Source organism: Panicum virgatum, chromosome 7K, assembly GCF_016808335.1.
Source record: "Panicum virgatum strain AP13 chromosome 7K, P.virgatum_v5, whole genome shotgun sequence".
Lineage (NCBI taxonomy): Eukaryota > Viridiplantae > Streptophyta > Magnoliopsida > Poales > Poaceae > Panicum > Panicum virgatum.
Genome location: NC_053142.1, coordinates 38069294 through 38090245, shown reverse-complemented (window position 1 = coordinate 38090245; position 20952 = coordinate 38069294). Strand labels below are relative to the sequence as shown.

Genomic DNA, 20952 nt, shown 5'->3' with positions numbered 1-20952 from the left:
AAGATCGCCTAGGTGCTGACAATCACCAAGAGTAACAAGATAGGGCCTTCATTTGAGCAAGAACCGATCACCAAGAACGGATGCACACAAGCTTCTCTCTACTCAAGTCCTTAGTCTTGCTTCTTGAATGATTGAATGAACAAATGTGTGGAAGATAAAGCTCAAGGTGGCTCTCAACAATATATGAGTGTATGAATGTTGCCTGGTGTCAAGAGTGATCAAAATGACCCATTGGAGGGGTATATATAGGCAGCTCACACGAATAGAGCCGTTGGAGAAAAGCTGCCAGAAAAGTACTTAACGCCGGTTAATCCGACGATCCTCCAATAGCCAGCGTCGGTTTAACCGATGAATGTAAACTGCCCATTTTGGAAACTAGCCGTTACAACTTGGGCAGATTAACCGACGTATCATCGGTTTAACCGGTGAGTGTAGTTGTCCACTGATCAACTCAAAAACCAACTCTCTGGACAACTGCACCGACGTTAACTCAAATCCATCGTCGGTTTAACCGGTGAGGGTAACTTCTGAAATCCCTGGAAAAACCAACTCACTGGACAATTGCACCGACGTTTAATTTCAAACATCGTCGGTTTAACCGGTGTATAGAACTTGAAACACCCTGGAAAAACCAACTCTGGACTAATGCACCGACGTTCATTTCAAACATCGTCGGTTTAACCGGTGTATAAAACCTGTCCAGACTCTGCTAACTTCGTTTAACCGACGTATAGAAATTTGGAGTCGTCGGTTAAACCGGTGTATAGACTTTTTCTGATTTTGCCTTTTCTGATTTGAGTCTTGAATGAAATCCAAATATTCTTGAGATATAAGTTGAAAACCCACTTATTTGAACTTCTAGGAACATGAGTGACCATAGTGTGCATCCATTTTTGATTGACCATGTCCATGCTCAAGTTACTTGGCCTTAACCCCTCTTAATAGTGCGATCACTACAAAACTATAAAACCTATACTAACATAAGTGTCCTTCTCAACCTTACGACACTTAGGACTAGAAAGATCCTTAGTCTTGATATATATTTGAGTTGAATACCGAGATCGCCTTTTTGAATAATGAAATTGAGGGGCCTCTTTGACATATGACCAAATGAGCGATAATGATTCATTAAGCTGCACAAACTCATTAGTCACAATAATGGTTGTCATTAATCACCGAAACATACCTAGAGGGCCTAGATGCTTATACCGGGCCGGGCCTAAACGAACGCATATTCCTGGTCCAACTTGACTTCAAACCAGCCCATGTTGTTTCAAGTGGAACGGGCCCCGTTCCGGGCCATTCCAGGCCGAAACGAATAAGGCCTAAAGTGATAAATAGACGGCCTCGGATACAGTCCTCCGGAAGGCACAACGCTCCGTCAAAAAAAGAAAAAAAAAACAAGCGCATCTACGCACCGTCATTGGAGACAAGGACTCAAGGAGTTGGTTTTGCAACCAGAGCTTATGAAAAATAATAGATGCATAGAGCATTAGAATTTAGAATCTTATATCAACTAACTACCATGCGTTGTGTTTGGATGTGCTAGTTCAAAGAAGTTTATATAAATTTTAAAGAAAAAACAGTGGACTATAACAATAATCACGAGTCCCCCCACGAAAGAGGTTGGAGGCGCAATTAAAATTTGCATGTTTCTAGTGAGTTTCTAACTTTTTATCACATAATTTAGTGTGCTACGAATTGATTATTTGATCGCAAAGATTTATTTAAAAAATTGATTGCAACGAGATGTTTTTTTATAGACACGACAGAATATCTGTCTACTCGAAGGGTCTCGTGTATTTGGCTGAATTTATCAAAGGCTAAGGTAAATTTAAACCAATATTGCCTCATTCGACTCAAGTCAACTGTCCAGGACTCCAGGTACCCGGCTGGAGTCAACGGTGCTGCCCCTCTCCGGTCGCATGGGCAAAACCGTCCACATCACAAATCTCCCCATTCCCACCTCGCACACAGCGCCGTGGCCCTCTCGTCTTTCTTCCCCACGACCCCACCCCACCCACGAGCTCCTCAGATCAGATCGGCGACGCCCAAATCCGAAGCAGAGGAGCGAAATCTCGAGCGCTCGTGCCGGCGACGACCACGACAAGGAGGCCGCGGCGCGAGAGCTCCCCAGGGATCTATTTCTCTTCGCAGCACCAGCGGCAGCAGCAGCAAGAGGAAGATGCCGTCGGCGTTCAGCGGCGATGAGACCGCCCCCTTCTTCGGCTTCCTCGGCGCCGCCGCCGCGCTAATCTTCTCATGTACGTACCCCCCCCCCCCCCGCGGTCCTCCGCTCTGTTTTACTTTCTGTTCCGGTTTGTCGAATTGGGGTGGGGATAAGGTTGGACCATGCGCGGCCCGTTCTCCGAACCTCCGATCCATTCGGGGGCATTGAGATGTCTGCCTCCTGGTGCACTGTTCGTTCGATTCGGGACGCTCTGATGCTTTCGTTTTGCACCGATCTGCGGCGATTCATTGCTCCACTGGGCTCAGATTAGATTGGCAATGCGATACTGAATGCACGCCTGCGAATTGGGTTTTTGATGTGCTTTTTGAGAAACAAGGGGAAGTAAAACAGAGAGAATTTCGGCTTTCGGGTGTATCTGGGGCAGTGCGAGGGCGAAATTCCTGATGGTGAATGACGAGATCTATCTCTGTGTGTAACTTGCAGGCATGGGGGCGGCGTACGGGACGGCCAAGAGTGGCGTCGGCGTGGCGTCCATGGGTGTCATGCGCCCGGAGCTCGTCATGAAGTCCATCGTGCCCGTGGTCATGGCTGGTGTGCTCGGTATCTACGGCCTCATCATTGCCGTCATCATCAGTACTGGGATCAACCCCAAGGCCAAGCCATACTACCTCTTCGACGGCTATGCCCACCTGTCGTCTGGCCTTGCCTGTGGTCTTGCTGGGCTTGCTGCCGGCATGGCCATTGGCATTGTCGGTGATGCTGGTGTCAGGTAAAGACCCTTTGCTTGCTCTATCTTACCTGCTATGCGATGCACATGCTTGATTGCTTAGCAGCTAATTTGTTGGTTGATGAAGTTGTTATGGCAGTCACTTCTAAAATTGCTTGTTGTCAATGCCTGTATGTAGATAATTTCTCCTCTATTATGGTACTGCATTTAAAGCTGAGTTGAATGCTCCATTTACATCCTGAAATGTATATATGCTGGTTGTTGGGACTATTTAGGAATTACTGAATTAGTATTTTGATAGGCCTAAAATCTATCACTTGACCTATTGTGGTAACTACTTTCTAGTTAACATTGAAAGTATAGTTTTGGTTTGTAAAGGTGGACACCATCTTTCAGATAGTAAATTACAGTTGCTGAGTTGCAACATTCAGTCATTGACATAAACCAGCTTATTTAGGGTGAACTATGACTGCTCGTCATACTATTCTTAACTGTTCTCTACTAATGTCATGACTATTATATAGCAACTAAATTAGGAAGCTTCTCTGATAATGTGGTAAAATGATAGTGATTTGCCTCAATATGCTTATTTATAACTCGTTCAGGATGAGCTTAAGGGAGTTCCTGTTTTTCCTTGTTTATTATTCATATTATCATAATGGTGCTCCGCTCATGTCACACTATCATATTGTTTATCTTAGGAAATTATCCTGATCCTTTAAAAAACCGATGATGGTGCCATTTCTTGTTCAAGACAATGATGCCATCTCTTGCAGCACTTGCTATATTTGGGAATCGAGCTTGTAGTGAGAACATAGTTATCTACCTTGTCAACTTACGAAACATACCATAGCAGAGCAGGGGGAGGGGGGATATCATTTGCTGATCTCTGTTATGTTTCAGCATTATGCTCTGTTTGCTTTGGGCCTTGGTAGTTTCCTAGTCAGTATGATCTTTTATATGCACATTGTTTCATTTCTAAACCTGCCTATGTTATTCTTGTGAGTGAATTCTATGCTAAGTCATGAACCCAAAAGAAGGCTGGTTGCTTTTCATAGCTTATATGCAGAACTAGTGCTGTTTGGAAGGAATCTCTGTCAAAATGGTGTTTTCATTTTAGTACAGTAATGTGGTTAGAATCTAGTTTTCTTTTCACATCTACTTTTTTTTGAAGTCATTTCGGGGTTTGAGACATGTTCCATTATCTGTGTTGCATTGAAATTGAAGTATCTCACACAAATTTCTAATCTTTACTGTTTTCCATTCCCACAGGGCCAACGCTCAGCAACCTAAGCTGTTCGTGGGCATGATCCTCATCCTCATTTTTGCCGAAGCACTCGCCCTCTACGGTCTCATCGTAGGCATCATCCTCTCATCCCGCGCCGGGCAGTCCCGTGCAGACTAGGCGCGTTCCAGATGTCAATACCATGTCTGGCCCTGGCAGGGCCCTGTTTTATATTCATGAGACAAGAAGGCGGAGCTCTTTAGAGGCTTATTTTCATACTGTCTAGTTTTCGTTCTTCTGTTTGGGTCTGAAACATGTGCAACCAAGGGAGGTGGGACTTCCCTTTGTGGTGCCGATGCCATTCTTTATCCGTCGTGGTGGTGGTGGGCTGTGGTCGATGCTCATTATTTATGCACAGCTTTTCTGTTGGGGTGTGGTACGGCTGGACGGCGTTGTAATGTGGTGAATAAGAATAAGCAAGGACATGCAACACGACGAGTGTCGAGGACACCTTTTGTTCATCTGTTTCGTTCTTATATTATGATGGTGATGTTATGACTAGCGCTGGGGCAAATTATACATTCGTGGCACTGAACCCGTGTTACTTTTAGACCTTACTTTTCTAACTCAAACTTAAGAGCACAGTGCACACATGTAGGAGAGTGTGAATGATTTGCACAGGTTGCTGACTACTGCATTGTGCTCAACCAGGAATGGACATGCCAGCATGCATCGGTCGGCATTGCAATGGCAACTCTCGCTTTGGGATAAAAATTGAAATGTCGCTGCAGTATGGTATTACACTTATATAAAAGTGAATGCTTCTAAGGCCCAATTTAGTTCTCAAAAAAAATTCTACAGTATCCGTCACATTGAATATTCGGACACATGAGCATTAAATATAGTTTTAAAAAATAATTAATTACACAGTCTAACTAATTAGCACGAGATGAATCTTTTAAGTCTAATCAGTCCATGATTGGATATTATTTGTCAAGTAACAATGAAATGTGCTACAGTGCCAAAAACAACAACTTTTCACCAACTAAACAGAGCCTGGGGATGAAATGAAGCACCGAACCTGTGCTGCTTCCAGCAACAGTGCACGAGGTTGTCCCATATGGAATTAGGGTTGAAAATGGGACGGGAAAATCCCGTCCCGACCGGCTCCGTTTACCGTTTAAACCGACCGTAAACCGTTTCTGTGGGAAAAATAGGAAAATGGGAAAACAAAACGGGAAAACGGGCGGGAACGGGAACAGGAACGGTTGGGGTGTTTTCCCAACCGTTTTCACGGTTCCCGTTTTCAGCCGGGAAAATTCCCGCGGGAATTCCCGTATTTGTCGTAGTCGACTGTGTTACCTGTGTTGGAAACGTGAATTGTTGTTTGCATGTGTTACAATGTGAATTGTGAATTCGTGATTCACTTTACCTGTGTTTCTTAATTATACGAGTCTTGTTTCCATGTTATTTATCCATAGTTGTAATTATTTTATCGAGTTAAATGTTTGAAGTGGTTGTATGTATTTTCCTGTTTTGAGTTATCGATTCCCAATCGTAATCAGCATGCTCCCGACCGATTGATTCCGTTCCCGATATCCCGTAATACCGATTTTGTTTTCCCGTCCGTTTTTTCCGTTCCCGTTTCCGTTCCCGACCAAAAAATACAGTTGCGGGAACGGTTAAGAGGTTTTCCCGACCGTTCTCATCCCTATATGGAATAATATGCTCTGGCATTGAGCATGAAAGAATTTGATAATCTGGTGAATTATTTGCCTTCAGTACCTCAAGAAATGGCACCATGATTTGGAAGTGGAATTTTGTTTGCGAATGATCCAAATCAACTGCCGTTGTTGAGGAATAGTTGAGCGGCTCCCAATATTGCTTCTCCTAGTCTACAGACAGGGCAACAGTAATGCATGTCGGTGTAATTAGACCGTCCACAGCGGCAAGAGCAAATGAAGGAGCAAATGCATTGTTTGGCACTGTAGATGCACTGTTTGGCACTGCAGACAGTGGAGGCACGAGGAACGAGGAGGGGAAGGAGCATTTTGCTCCACCGGATGCTCCGGCCGCTGTGGACGGTCTTATCAAACCTAAAGCAAAGGGATGACTTTAATGCTAGTTTTTGTCCCAGCTTTTGGTTAATCCTTCTCATCTACTGCTGTCTAAAGAACATTCTAAGCGAAGCCTCTTAACCCTTATTGAGTACATATACTAAGGGGCCAAGAATCGGCGCAATGCCGTGAGTTCTGGCCCCACGTGGGGCCACAGAGCACTATTCACATTGGGCCATATGTACTGTTCACAGTGGGCCCACATGCGCTGTTTAGAACTGTTCACAAGTGGGCTCCACACGCACTGTTCACAAGTGGGCCCCCACACGACACTGTTCAGTACTGTTCGTGAGGGTTTTTTTTTCCCTTTCCAGTATAAGTCTGCCTTCTGTTTTTTTAAAGAAAAAACTTCCCAATATTTGCTTTCTAATATTTTAAACACCAGTTATCTAATATATACTTGAGACTTCCTAATATTTATAGCACCAGTTATCTAATATACACTTGAGACTAAAGTTCTAACAACATTTATTTATATGAACGATCCAGCATATAAAGGGGTAGCCTATGTGTTAATTTTACATCAATTGAGAATTTTAGATCGTTAAAAATATTTACCATCTAACTAACTGATTGTACTAAACCAAACTTAAAAAAATATATCATAGCATCTTATCTGTACTATACGATCTCATAAGTCCATGATGTCCTTAAAAGACAATAATACCTATCGTTACACACTACAAGTCTATTGTAAAATAAAAAATATACATTTTTATACAAAAAAATTAATTTCATATTTCACAGTAATATATTTTTTATATAATTTAAAACATCGTATGATCCTCTTTCGAGAACAGTAAAAAAAATATTACTTCGAGTTAGCAATTTTCTATACGGGCGCGCATAGCGCGCCTACCAAACTAGTTTATTTTAGTCTCATGTGTAGGCCTCTAATCCTGTCTGCTAATCATTTACCTTTTGGAAATTTTGCTAGTATAAAGGTATATATATTTATCACGGCAAGGGCCCTTTTGATCACGGATAGGATTATAGGAGTTTGGTATCTGCTCTTTACAACTCCAGTTTAAACATGTGCACATTGAGCAAGCACTTCAGTTAATCATTGAACCATATAATCATTTTCTTTTCTCTAAAGGCACCAAAGAATCATTTTAATGGATAGGCAATGAAATCAGCTTGTTTTGTCGGACGTTACCCTGATGCACCGTTTGCTCAGTTTGATAGTAGAACAATTTTGGATTTGTCATCACGCTCTAGTTTGCAGGTGTCCAGTTTCTAGACAAATGAAAAACAATCCCCTCATCTGAATGAAGGCAAAGCTCAACTACGTTTATGAAGAATGGCACATCGGAAATATAGCTTCTATTCTGAATGGGTGATTAAACCTGTTATAAGTTTTACATGATCACTACTATTCCCTACGATACAACTTCAGAATTGTTCACAGCAGGGGTCAACAGCTCCAAAATCCCCAATATTGTACAGAACCAAGTTATTACAAAGGGCTTCATATACCTTCTTCCTGCAATCTCTGCATTTGTCTTGTGAAATGGCTACTTACTCTGAAAATCTGAATACAGCATCCTATTATATTGAACCTAAACTATCTCGCCATCAATAATATGGTGTCTCAACAGAACGATTTCCTTGACAAGATTCCTGTAAGTGAATGGCCGTACAGCAGCCCTCAGGAAGAGCCCTGTGTTTGCATCGCTCTGACTTTCATCCTCTGTACTTCTGCTCCTTGTGTTATCCTGCTCCTCATCTTTCTCAGTTTGCTCCTGTTCCATAACCATAGCATTTGCTCTGTCCATTTTCCATTCCATCTCTTTCTCAAGTTCCATCTGCTGTTTAATGCGCTCATTTGATGCCTCGATGCTCGTCTTGACCAGCTTCTCCATTTTATCAGAACTTCTCAGAGCCTTCTTCCATTGCTCATCCCAGTACTTTTCGCTGTCCTCACTATTTTCAATTTCAACTGCTTCTAAATCCTCATTGGTATCAACCGTATCCTCGTAATCACTGTCTCCACCATCCAAAACATCATCAGCCTCATCATCATTGATCCAATCGACAATGTCGTTTTCATCATCATCACCAAGATCATCGTCGCTCTCATCAGGCGCATCACATCCAAGCTCCATCTCCTCTAGTTTCACCTTCCACTCCTTGGTATAAGGATGCAGGAGCTCCATAGGATGGTTCTTGAGCAGGAATTCCAGGCATCGAGACTGGTCAGCTTCGCTCAGCCTTGAGTAGGCATTCACAACATCGTCAACATAAGCCTTCGGGTTGGCCTTCACTATCCTGCAGAGACCACCAAAGTAGGTTGTTCGAATGACCTGACCATCCAACTCAAGATCGAATAAGAAATTGCCCTCCGTGGCGGGGTCAACCAATGGGCGAAGCTTCTTGAAGAAATCCTCCTGCGGCTCAAACCGCGACTGGTACAGCGGCCGTTTGACGTATATGATGTCAGGGCGCGTCCAGGCCGCACATCGCGTGATGAGCTCGCGCGTCGGGTTGCCAAACCTGCCCATAAGGCTCCACTTATCAAGCCGCTCTTCCTTGCCGGCCTGGACGGCGACCTCGGCCGAGAGCGTCCACTGCGCCCAGGGCTTCTCGTCGGGGCGCCACCTGGGGTGGCGCACGAAGACCCAGTAGTAGCGGAACCCGGGGCCGCCCGCGAGCTCGTTGAGGCGGTGCGAGTACTGGTTGCACATGTCGAACTGCTCGATGCGGTCCCACTCCTCGTGGTCGTGGACCTCCTCCATGAGCGAGACGCGGTCGTCGGAGAAGCGGCCGCGGATGGGCGGGCCGACGACGATGCCGCGCCAGTGGTAGGGCCCGTAGCGGCCGTACTTGTACCAGTCGTGCGGGTGGCGGAGCCGTGGGTCGTCGGGCCCGTCCATGAAGCGGACGGCGCGGTCGTACCCCATCCCGATCATCTCGAGCTCGGCGTCGGTGAAGACGTCCGCCTGGCCCGAGGCCGCCGCCGCCGCGGCGCGGCGCTTGCGGCGGTAGAAGGCGTTCTCGCCCATGCGGCGGCTGCGCACGCGCGCCTTCGCCTTGGCCTCCCGCCGCACGTCGCCGCTCCCCTCGATGCGGCCCCCGCCGCCGCCGCCCCCACCCTGGGGGTTCTTCTTCTTCTTCTTGCTGCGGCCCGCGTGGGCCACGGTGGAGGGGGGCTCCGGCGGGCCCGGTGACCGCGCGGGAGGGGTCGGGGAGGAGGGGAACGAGGAGCCGGAAGCGGGCGCGGAGGCATGGATGGCGGCGGCTCTGGGTCTGGGTCTGGGTCTGGGTAACGGCGGAGCGAAAGATGCGGGCCTGGAGCGGAAGGGGGAGCCGGCGGTGGCGGTTGGGGGGAGGAAGCGGAGGCCGGAGCAGTGCGGGTGCGGGGGTGTGATGCCGAGCAGGCTGGGGACGGCGCCCGGCGCCGGCGGCATGGCTGGGGTTTGGCTTGGGTTTTGGGGGCAGCTGCCTGTGAAGTGTCAAGCCCTGCCTGGGGAGATTTTTCTCTGTCACGATGAGGGAGGGTGGTGTGGTGGACCTGTGTGTGTTTGAGGCCGGACTCGGGAGATCTAGAAAGCCTCACGGGCTGTATACTTTCACCGCGCAGACTGGGCCGGCCCATAAACGGGAGAAGCTCCCTCTGGGCCATGTGTAGGATAAAGGGTCAAAAAAATTATAGCTTAAAGATCCTGAAAAACCTATCTATCTTCCAGAAGATTTTTTTTTTCAACTTACCTTCCAATGTTTGAGATTCGTGCATCACTCATTAGCCATTAGATCCACCTCTCAACCCTAGCAGCCGGTGCCTCATCTTCCTCCTACCTATGCCGCCGCCGCCCTCTGCACTCAGGGCGCCGCTGCCCTTGGCTGCCCCGCCGGCCGCACCGCGGGTCCCCGGCCCCTTGACACCGCCGCGTGCTGCGCCTCCGTCCACCGCCCTCCTTGCGTCGCACCCCGCGCAGCGCCGCCGCGCTCCACTGCTGCACCTGAGCGGCCGCCGCCAATGTGCTCGCGCACGCCGCCGCTACTTCGCGCACCTGCTCCGGCGCCGCCGCTTGCTCCGCCGCGCGTCGCCGGCTCCGCACGCCGTCCCTACCGGCTCCGCTGTGTAGGCCGCCGCCCAGCATCGGCCACCGGCGCCGAAGAAGATGAGGAAAAAAAGTTGGTTCACCATTTTTGAAATATTGATTTAACATTTTCGAAATGCTGGTTCAACATTTTTTTATTGTTGAATCTACATTTCTAAAATGTTGGTTCAACATTTTCAAAAAATTGATTCAACATTTTTCTAGTATAGATGTGCCTCGGTGGGTTTTATAGATAAGTTGCTTAACGATCTTCCACAAGTTATATAGGAGCCCCCTAAGGCCTCGTTTGGATAGATGTGGTTTGGGGTGGATCGGAGCCCAAACCCCGTCTCCTGTGGATTGAAGCCCACGTCGGGGCGAGCTCCCCTGTTGGGCCAAAATTTACATTTGGCAAGACGCGGGTCAGCGTGGATTATAGCCCAATACCCGTCGACCCACGGGGGAGACAAAAATCTCCACCTGACCCGTGGTGTGGAAACCCTATCTCTTCTTCGCGTCCTCGAGCGCTGCCTCGTCGCCGCCTTCCACGCGACGCGCTGCGCCGCCTCGCCCTTCGCCCTTCGCAGCGCCGCCTCGCCCTTCGCAGCGCCGCCTCCTCCACACCCCTTGCAACTCCGGCGGTTCTCGTCGTCCGCACCCTCGGCGTCTCCCTCGAGTTCACGTATCCACTCCGGTAGCCCCTCATCGATCCCACGGTTTCTCGTGAGCCTGTCCCTCCTTGCTTGCGTCCCCTCTTCTCTGAGTTCGTATTGCACTTCTTCTCTGTTTCGATTTGAACTTCCTCTTCTCTGATGTACAGATCTTGAATCTTGGAGGCAACCTCTACGCCAAGCTCCTGATTGGTGACCACTTCTCCATCGCAGTAGGAAAAGGTGCGAGATGCATGCTGTGATCGTGTGGTAATCTTAGATTCTTTTTTGAGCAGCTTGTGGAATTATTGGCAAAGAGACATTAATACGTCAAGTCTGATAATTAGGCACTTCTAGATGATAGAATGTTGTGTTTCGTATGCTATGGGATAGTAACCGGCTACCTGCGTTGAATTGAGTCGTAGTATATCACTTTCCTCACATAACATTGTCTGGTGCACATGCAAAGGGTGCTAAGATGCCCTTGGAAAGGAATCTGGGCTTTTGAAATATCTGAATTTGCTAGGCTTTACTGTTCTTAATCACTTGAAGTCATGAAACGGTTGCTTGCAGCATATTGAACCAATACACTTAGACGCTTAGCAGAGTATTTAACAATTCATTAGATACCCATTCTCCCCCGATGGAGAATTGCTCTAGTGTAGTGGACACTAGACACATAATCTACTTGAGTACGTGGCTACCTACCACTTCGCCTTGCAAGTGTTTTTTCTTTACTGTAGTAATATTTTGCGACACTGGTAGTTCAGTGAGTTAGTAGTATATACTTAGGTGTTTTGCTTGTTTGCAGACTAAACCATTGTAGATATTTATCGTAGCATATCATTGTTTATGAATTAGCTTCTCTATTAACTGATTCTGTAGCTGAATTACTTCCTGGTGCATATGCTAGCATAGTTTTGTCACTTTTCTGAAGGATAGGACTCTGTTTTAATAGTTACGGTGTTGTTTCTTCATACATATAGAATATTTGAAGGTTTAGAAAAATGAATTCGAGGGTGGACAATCTAGTTAGGAGGAGGGCGGAAGATGAGGATGAGATGATGCTATTTATATTACCTGCAGTGTACCTTTTAAGTAGCAATGGAGGAAGGAAAAAGAGACCTAGGCATACATCTAAGCTGTCTGGCAAAGAGAAACTAAAAGAAATCTTAGAGGGACATCCAAAGAACTGTTGTGTTGCATTCCGCATGGAGCCAATTGTCTTTAGAGAGATTGCGGACTTTCTCAAAAGAGAGCATCTGTTACGTGACACAAGGGGTGTGAGAGTGGATGAGAGATTAGGATTCTTCCTATTTATGCTGTCTCATAATGCTAGCTATGTGGATCTGCAATATGAATTTAAGCATAGTGGTGAGACCATCCATCGCCATATTAAGGCAGTTTTCAATATAATCCCAGCTCTCACCTATAGATTTGTGAAGCCTGCTATTGGAACTGGTCCACACTGGAAGATTAGTACAGATCCTCGGTTCTTTCCCTACTTCGAGAACTGCCTAGGAGCCATTGATGGTACTCATATTCCTATTACCATCGGTGAAGAAAAGCAAGCTCCCTATAGGAACCGCAAGGGTACATTGAGCCAGAACGTGATGCTAGCATGTGATTTTGACCTGAACTTCACTTTTATATCATCTGGTTGGGAGGGCTCTGCTACAGATGCTAGGGTTCTGAGGTCTGCATTACTTAGAGGATTTCATGTTCCTGAGGGCAAATATTATCTTGTTGATGGTGGATATGCTAACACACCATCTTTCCTTGCACCCTATCGTGGCGTCCGTTACCACTTAAAGGAGTTTGGCCATGGTCATCATCGGCCAAGCAATTATAAGGAGCTATTCAATCATCGCCATGCATTGCTGCGGAATCACATAGAGAGAGCAATCGGTGTTTTGAAGAAGCGCTTCCCTATCTTAAAAATTGACACACATCACCCAATTAAGAACCAAGTGAAGATACCAGCAGCAGCAGTGATATTTCACAATCTTATACAGATGTATAATGGGGATGAGGGTTGGTTGGATCATCAACCGGATAACATACCACCAGAAGATTTTGTTGATCTTCCTGAAGGTGACGATCACTATAACAATGATGTGATGTCACTTACTAGTCAAATAGATAATGAGAATTATCTTAGGGATATGATTGCAATGAATATGTGGAATGACTACAGTCACAACCAGTCTTGATTTTTTTTATAATGTAAGTTTATTCTTTTATGGAAGGAATGCGTTACCTATTATGTTTGTGTTATCTATGCTCATGACGGTTGTGATAATTCATCACAGATTGCTTTTTGGTGATGTATGCAAGAGGTTCGCCAAAGTTCAACATGATGCAAGCTACATTTAAGCAAAGGAAGTTGTCACCAAGAGGTGGTGGTGTACATAAGAGAGCATCACCTAAAGCAACACAGCAAGGTATGTGATAAGTCCAGACAATTTACATTAATCAGATTTCAATTTTGCCACTCTAAATTTGCACATCTTAATTTAATTTAATTATCTGCAGTGGTTCGCAAAAGAGCAAATTGGAATCTAGGACTTGAAAAGGGTTTGGTTGAACTTCTACACTACCACAACAATGATTGTTACAGAAGTCAGAATGGATGGTCCTCAGAGGCATGGAATAGAATTGTAAAAATGTTTCAAGAAAGGTTTACACATGTTTCTTTCTCGAGGTTGCAAATTCAAGAGAAAGAGAAGGAACTGAAGAGGGATTACAACCTACTCAAAGAAGCTAAAAAACAAAGTGGGGTACATTGGAATGAAGTTTTGGGCCTTATTGAAGCTGAACCCCCAATTTGGGATAACATAATCCTGGTAAAGCTCGAAAATAACTTGAATTTCTGTTTTACATTTAGCTCTAAATTGCCTATTGGATTTGCTATTTTTCTTGTTGAGATATAAAATAACTTCAATTTCTGTTTTCAACAGTCCTATCCTAAAGCTAAAAAGTTCCAGACCAAGCCTTTTCCCTTGTTTGATTCACTTGGAGAGTTGTATGATGGTAAATTTCCAATGATAAATATTTGACCTTCTCAATAAGTATAAATATGCACTACTCTGCTTGTGCTCACACTAATGGACATAATTTCTTGCTCAGGACATGTAGCCGAGGGATCCTTGAACTTCACATCTCTTGAGCCAACAACATTAGAACCAGCAAGGGGCACAAAAGTCGGTGCTAGTGAAGACTTGGAGCTTGACGACAACAATTCTGCACAATTTGCCAATTTTGATGATGATGACAGTGATGATGAAGTGAGGATCTTGCAACAGTCCGAACCAAGATGTGTTGCTGCTATGGGATCAAATAGGCCTAGGCCTGCTGCAACAAGGTCTGGAAAAGAACCTGCTGCAACAAGTTCAGGAAAAGAACCTGCTGTACCAAGATCAAGAAAAGAACTTAATGCAACAAATGGAGGAGTCAAGGTTGGGAAAAGACAGAATCAAGAAAATATCACTAGCATGTTGAAGAATTACATGGAAATGAAAGCAAAGCAAATTGAAGAGGAGGCTGCCGAAAAAGCAAAGACTGTAGCAGAAGAAGCTGATTACTCGATCAAAAATTGCATAAGTCTTGTGAACAGTATTGAAGAACTCTCTAGTGAGGAAAAGGCTGAAGCTTTTGATGTGTTCAAGGATGCACAAAACAGGCAGATCTTCATGACTGCGGAACCTGTTGCACGCCTAATATGGCTGAGGAACAAAATGGTATGGTTACTAACATATATTGGTTCAGTCCTTGTGATTTGTAATGGCATCTGCTCCTGATGTAACCAGTTTGTTCCTCTTTGCAGCGGAAAGGGAGATGTTAATTCTGTATTGAGGGGTGGTTCTACTTTGGCTTGAGGTGATTGCTCTTTCTCAGTTTATTAGTAAAACAAAAATAAATACCTTGATGTGCTGTCAATGCTTTATTTATGTATCAATGCTTTACTTATGCAGTTAACATTCTTTGGCTTTCATGTTCACATATTCTTTTGTTTCAGGGCTAACTGATGCATATCAAGAGGTTTTGGTAGCAGACGACTTATTTTGGTTTAGGGCTACTGATGCAAATCTAGAGGTTTTGGTAGCAGACGACTTCTTTTGTTTCAGGGCTACTAATGCATATTAGGAGCTTTTGCAGGCGACGTGTTTCTAATTTTTTTAACCTGGTAATTATGCATGAGTAACTCCTTTGTGGGCATTTTGAGAGCAATCTGCTTGTCTTGTACTAGGGCAATGTACTGCCAAAAGTTATTCCTTTCAGATTGTGCAGAATTAAGTGTTTGTGAGGCATGCCATATATGCAGTTCGCACTTGAGCCATTCAAATAATTTCACTCATCCTCATATTGGTGAGAGCTACTTCTACATGGACGGCGGCGATTATATTATCTGTTTATTGTTTGATTGAGGATGTACATACGTGCATTTTGTGTTTGATGATTGCAATAGCTTGAAGCCAATCCTTGAGAAGGAAACGTATTTTTATTTCTGGTGAATGATTACTTCTAGTTGTTTATTACTATGGGTAGCACGGGGCCGCCAGGGAGCGATTCCGTCCTACCAATCCAAGTCATCCCAAATGATATAGTTAAGCCATGGATTAAACCCCTCACGGTGGACGTGGATTGGGTGGTGGGAGGGGATCAACCCAATCCCCATGTGGGTGGATTCTCCCTTGGTTTGTGCACCACGGTTGCCAAACGAAGCCTAAAGATCCTACTCAAAAGATTACGGTTAAAAAGGAAAAATAAAGAGAGACGGATAAAAATGATTAGCAGCTGAGTTAGATTATAAAAAAGTATTAGAAACATGATCCATTAGCACCCCCTACCTTTGAGGTGAAGGAACATAAGAAAACACAACATTTTCCCCTGTCAATGCACTCTCTTTTTCCGAACGCACTCACATCTACGCATAGAGCTTGAGACTAATGACTGTCAAGTGGCATGTCACCTGGCACTGAACAAACAATGCAGTCATTATAAACTTTTCAAAATAAAAACTGGACGGTTGTGCTCCAATAAATCTAATGAAGTGGACTATTCTTTCAACTTAAATCACAAAAACTATAGCGGTCAATAGATTAATCCTCAACGCGTATAGACATTAAAATTTGGCATAGATAGTTTAAAAACCAAGCTAAAAAGGTCGGACTTATATTTTATACAATCTTAAACTAAGAATACGTAAGGATCGACCTGGATTGCAAAGGTGGTATTAGAGTTAGGTCATAACTACATCGAGAGGCCTCTCGATTTAGCTTAAGTCGAGAGTCCCTCCCCATTACAGTAGAAAAAACAATGGGGAATGAAGAGATAACAAAGGGAAAGAAGAAAGTAACAAATCGAGCAATCCACGATCTTGAACTCCGGCGATGGGTGGGCGGGAGGTGGGCGGAGCGGTCGGCGGCGGGTAGCCGCCAGCCGTGGGCGGCGGTGGAGGCCGGCGGGGTTAGGAATTTGGGTTTCCGGGTTGGGGTGGGGTTCCATTACCGGCGGGTATAGAGGGATGGTCGGCGGCGGCGACAAGCCCGTCGGTGGTTTCGGGTTGTGGGTGGCAAGGCCGGTGGTGATGGCACCGCCGGCCGGGTGGTGGAGGACGGCGGTTGGGCGGGGGAACTCGGCAGCGGGGTAGGGGAGGTCGGCGGAGGCGGCGGGAAGGAGGGCAGGGGTAAGGGTCGGGGAGGTGGTTCTCGCCGGCGTCGGAGGCGACGCCGGCGAAGGGGAGGTCAGCGGCGGGGCGGGGCGGGGGCGGAGGAAGGCAAGGGCGGGTCGGGCGGAGGAGACGAGAGATTGAAGAAGATGATGCTGCGGCTTTTTTCTTTTTTTTTTATCCAGCAACACAGTATGGGGGCGGAGGGGGTCTCCACATAACCTTATCTGGAGACCCCCCCCCTCTCTGCGTAGGAGCCTCCTTAGAGTTATCAATTACCGCCCCAACACGTATGTGTTTTTTTTTTTGCTGAACGATGAACCGAACAGGAGAACATCCATATGAACGTATTCCAGCCACGAGTACTTGTCACAAACACATGAAAAAAAACGCAGCGGAAGTAAAAACTAGTGCCATCTTTTTTACTCGTCAATGATGGCGTAATTAATAAAAAACATCTTAAAGATCACTTACAACTCCTTCAACCTAAAACTGAATTGCTACGACTTTGTGGATTTGGCGATTTACTTTTAATTTAAAACATCCCAACTGATTCGCAGCACGGGTCCGGACTCCGGAATCAGACAGCGACAGCGTCGATATGCCACGGTAAAGAAAGACCACCCTAATTTTCGCCGTCTTTTCAAATCAAACATGAGACGCCAACGCAGCCATCTGATTAGTTATTAATAGTAGAAGTGGTAATAATAATAGAGTAAATTGCATCCACCATACAACAACTTGTCAAGTGGGTGTAAATTGGTCCAACAACTTGTAAAATGCTCAATTTAGTGCAATAACTTGACAGGTGGATGCAGATCGGTCCAACAAATTGTAAAATGCCCAATTTAATGCAATAACTTGGCAAATAGGTGCATTCATAATCCAAACATTACACGGCAATGTAATTAACGCAAAGTCTCAATAAAGAGTATATTTATGTTAGGACAAAATATTTAGTATTATTTGATCATTAATTTTTGTGTTGCGCCTGCGTGACAATTTTTTGGCCAGGATAAAAACCCTCACTGTTTAGAAAATTAATGTTATGTCTTTACATTAATTATTTTTGTATAGTGATTTAATTTTTATTAAAACTATTTAATTTAATATTCAATATTGAAAAATTCACCCTCACTATTTAGGATATGTTTGATTATATGCACTGTTAAACTAAAAAAGCCAATATGTTGATACAAACTATTGATACCTTTTAAAGCCTCATATATTCCTTAGAACGAAAAAATGAGCTAAATAAATAGAAACAAACATGAGCATTGTTAAATACATGAGCAGAAGTGTAGAAGAAACCTGAGGTTTCAAGGTCTCTCTTATCGACTTCAGTGTTTGAGTAATGCTAATGGTATAATTCTAAAATTTGTTTGCATTTAAACTAATAAAAAATTGTACATAGTTGAAAAGCAACAACCGGGGTCACCATCAATAATTTCCATTTATAAAATTTAAGAATTATTGACGTTCATCTACTTTGCTTAATATGTTGTTGTAATGGTGGTTAAATAATATATTATTTTTAATAAAACCATAATTAATTTATTCTGAGAATAAAATTATTAGTGTCCATTGCGACACAAAAATCTATGGTCAAATAATACATTACCACGTGAATATATTTTTTATTGTGACTTGACGTTAGCAAATATATTATCGTGTAATGTTTGGACTGTGAATGCACTAATTTACCAAGTTATTATACTAAATTAAGTATTTTCTAAGTTGTTGGATTAATCTGCACCTAGCTATCAAGCTATTGTACTAAATTAAGCACTTTACAAGTTGTTGGATCAATTTGTATCTACCTGTCAATTTGTTGTATGATGAGTGCAATTTACTCATAATAATATACATACATGGCGGAATGATTAGGGAGGAAGAATAGCTTGGAAGTCCGGCCTGATGGCTTCCGTGGAATCATATTACAGGTAATTAATGCTACACGGCAGCTTTGCATGCAGGGCATGCAGAAAAAATTACAGCCCCGGCGGCGAGGTCGAGGCTGGCTAGTGTTACAACAGGCCGGCGCCGATCAATACGTGGGCACGACGCCGTAGTCGGCGTCGGCGCCGCCGGGGGCCATGAGCGCGGCCACGGCTGCCGCGGCGGAGGAGTACATCTCCTCCTCGTGCTCCTCCAGCGGGTCCTCCCCGTCCGCGCCGCCGGGCCCGGGGGTGCGCTTGGCGAACCGGCCCTTGATGCGCGGCCGCGTCTCCGCGTACGCCTTGCGGGACGCGTACCGGATCGTCTTCTCGAACCGCCGGCTCTTGCGCTTCTCCCGGTACCGCATCAGCCGGGCCTCCCGCTCCAGACCCCTGCTCACCACTGGAACCACGGGCGCCGCGCCCGCCGCCGCGTCGGGCACCACTGCTGCCTCCGATGACGACACCTGAAAACAATGTCCATCTCTTTTCTTCAGAACACTGATCAATAGGTCGTCTTGTGACTTGAACTGGCACGTGCTGCTAGCTATACGGAGCCGACGGTGTTCGCTTACGCTGTGGTTCATGGAGTGGTCGGAGTAGAAGAGCTTGGCGCCGGTGAGGTCGAGCTCGGCGGGGCCGTTCTGGACGCCGATGGCCTTGATGTCGTCCATGGTGCGCGCGAAGTCGAGGTCGAGGTACGGGTCGGAGTCCGCGAAGAACACCTCCGTCGTGGCGCCTTCCTTGAGCCCGTGGTCGGGCTCGGGGAGGAGCCACGACGCCGCCTCGGCCTCGTTGCTCCCGTCGTCGTCGGCCGCTTTGGGCACGGCCGCCGACGAGGCGAAGGGCTTGGGCGCGTCGGCCAGTGCGCCGTAGAAGGGCGCCACGGCCTGGCGCTCGTGGCGGCGCGCGAGCGGGTTGGCGGAGTGGATGTCGGCGTCGCACGAGGCGCAGAGCGCGGCGGCGTCCGCGCGGCACGTGACCGCGGCCGGCGCGTGCTCGCAGACCTCGCAGAGCCAGACGCGGGCGTGGCGCGACCCGGCGCCGTGCGCGCGCGCGTCGCACCCGGCGCAGAGGAACGCCGCGTCCGCGCGGCAGTAGAGCCTCGCCGCCTCGGCGCCGCACGCGTCGCAGGGCCGCGCGCCCAGGCCCCAGTAGGCCGGGGCCGGGGCCCCGCCTGCCGACTTCTCGGCACCCTCCATTATCGCGCGCCGGGAGCTCGCTCGCTCGAGCACTAGCTGCTCACTCGGCAGCTTGTAGTGGCTGCTGGGGCGAAGCGATTCTCAGCCAAGCTTTCCCCACCCCGCGGCTCCGGATTTGAGCTGCGCCCGTGGGAGGCGCCCTCGTCTCCTCGACGCGAGCGAGCGACGTGGAGACCCGGTGGCCACGGGCGTCGCCGTCCCGGCGGGGCCGGCCCAATTTGTTCGCCCGTGCCCGTCTCCCTCCTCGCTTCACCTCGCCGCGTCTTATCGGGTTGCGTCCCCGGTCCCGCGCGCGGTAAAACCTCTGCGGCTGGAGCCGGCGGCGTCGCTCTCGCGCGGCGGAAAGCTGCGACGCGCCCGTCCGCTGTCGCTGCCGTCGGAAAATTTGGCGGCCGTCGGGACATGGCAAGTGGGAGGGATGGGATGGGGACCGGCGGGCCGCGGCTGCGCCCGCGTCGGCCGGGTCCGGCCGCGCGAGGCGCGCCGCGCGGGGCCACGGCAGCGACAGGTGGCGCCGCGCGGTTGGCCCCCGCGATCTCGCTCTTATCTCCAATGGATGCTCTCCAGCCGGCCATGTCAGGCTGTCAGGGACCCGTGGCCGCGACGAGACGAACAAGGCATCAAGGCCGTTCTGGAGAATACGCTATCGGAACGCGGAGGCGCACACCGCCGCAAAGCTCGGGTGCTCGGGTGCAGCTTGCGGGATGCCAGGATGCTCGATGCGTCCGCAACTACTGGGCCGGGCGTTTACATCCTCTGGAGTCTGAAGATGGCGCGAAGAATCGACTAGATAAAAGGCATCAGATTCTTCAGAGCTTGTCCCTCACTCCGATCCGGCGAGGTCTTCGGTTCTCTAGTTCGCGGTTTCGCCGACCGGTGGAGCTTAAACTGATGCACACTAGACTTGCTTCACGGGCTCGACATCTGACTAGAACACACACGACTGCAAAATATAACATGTTAATCGTTGTTTCAGTTATCTGAGTCCTACGGAAGAATTTGCAGTTGTTTTTCTGGCGTTATGCAGTTTCATTCACCTCAATAATGGATCCCTTGCTCTATCCAAAAAAAAAAAAAAAGAATGGATCCCTTGCCTAATGTGTACCGGGTTGTCGATCAACAATCGCTGTCCCTGGGTTCCATTCATACGTTTTTCTTCCTCATGAGTCATGTCAGACATCATTATTTT

The 20952-nt window shown here is 47.0% G+C and overlaps 4 protein-coding genes across 6 annotated transcripts; 2 read left to right on the top strand and 2 right to left on the bottom strand.

Annotated features, from left to right (window-relative positions):
• The first annotated feature begins 1927 nt into the window (after window positions 1–1927).
• On the top strand, window positions 1928–4704 carry LOC120642599 (V-type proton ATPase 16 kDa proteolipid subunit-like). The gene is made up of 3 exons (XM_039919193.1): window positions 1928–2264; window positions 2675–2960; window positions 4191–4704. The coding sequence occupies exons 1-3, from the start codon at window positions 2186–2188 to the stop codon at window positions 4321–4323; spliced, it is 498 nt and encodes a 165-aa protein (XP_039775127.1). The 5' UTR covers window positions 1928–2185; the 3' UTR covers window positions 4324–4704.
• Window positions 4705–7571: 2867 nt separating this feature from the next.
• LOC120642403 lies at window positions 7572–9769 on the bottom strand. The gene has a single exon (XM_039918910.1). It carries the CDS (start codon window positions 9668–9670, stop codon window positions 7823–7825), a length of 1848 nt encoding a protein of 615 aa, XP_039774844.1. The 5' UTR covers window positions 9671–9769; the 3' UTR covers window positions 7572–7822.
• Window positions 9770–10600: 831 nt separating this feature from the next.
• LOC120642475 lies at window positions 10601–15387 on the top strand. 3 transcript variants are annotated; one of them, XM_039919026.1, is made up of 8 exons: window positions 10601–10997; window positions 11124–11196; window positions 13266–13397; window positions 13489–13799; window positions 13914–13986; window positions 14083–14693; window positions 14780–14832; window positions 14972–15387. In XM_039919026.1, the coding sequence occupies exons 3-7, from the start codon at window positions 13280–13282 to the stop codon at window positions 14795–14797; spliced, it is 1131 nt and encodes a 376-aa protein (XP_039774960.1). In that variant the 5' UTR covers window positions 10601–10997; window positions 11124–11196; window positions 13266–13279; the 3' UTR covers window positions 14798–14832; window positions 14972–15387. The 3 variants fall into 3 exon arrangements, with proteins under 3 accessions (XP_039774960.1, XP_039774961.1, XP_039774962.1); XM_039919027.1 differs by having other exon boundaries at window positions 10904–11196; XM_039919028.1 differs by lacking the exons at window positions 10601–10997; window positions 11124–11196 and adding an exon at window positions 13104–13179.
• A 3037-nt stretch (window positions 15388–18424) lies between these two features.
• LOC120642500 (zinc finger protein CONSTANS-LIKE 3-like) lies at window positions 18425–19996 on the bottom strand. The gene is made up of 2 exons (XM_039919059.1): window positions 19137–19996; window positions 18425–19028 (listed from the first exon to the last, which is right to left on the bottom strand). The coding sequence occupies exons 1-2, from the start codon at window positions 19761–19763 to the stop codon at window positions 18672–18674; spliced, it is 984 nt and encodes a 327-aa protein (XP_039774993.1). The 5' UTR covers window positions 19764–19996; the 3' UTR covers window positions 18425–18671.
• Window positions 19997–20952: the final 956 nt, after the last annotated feature.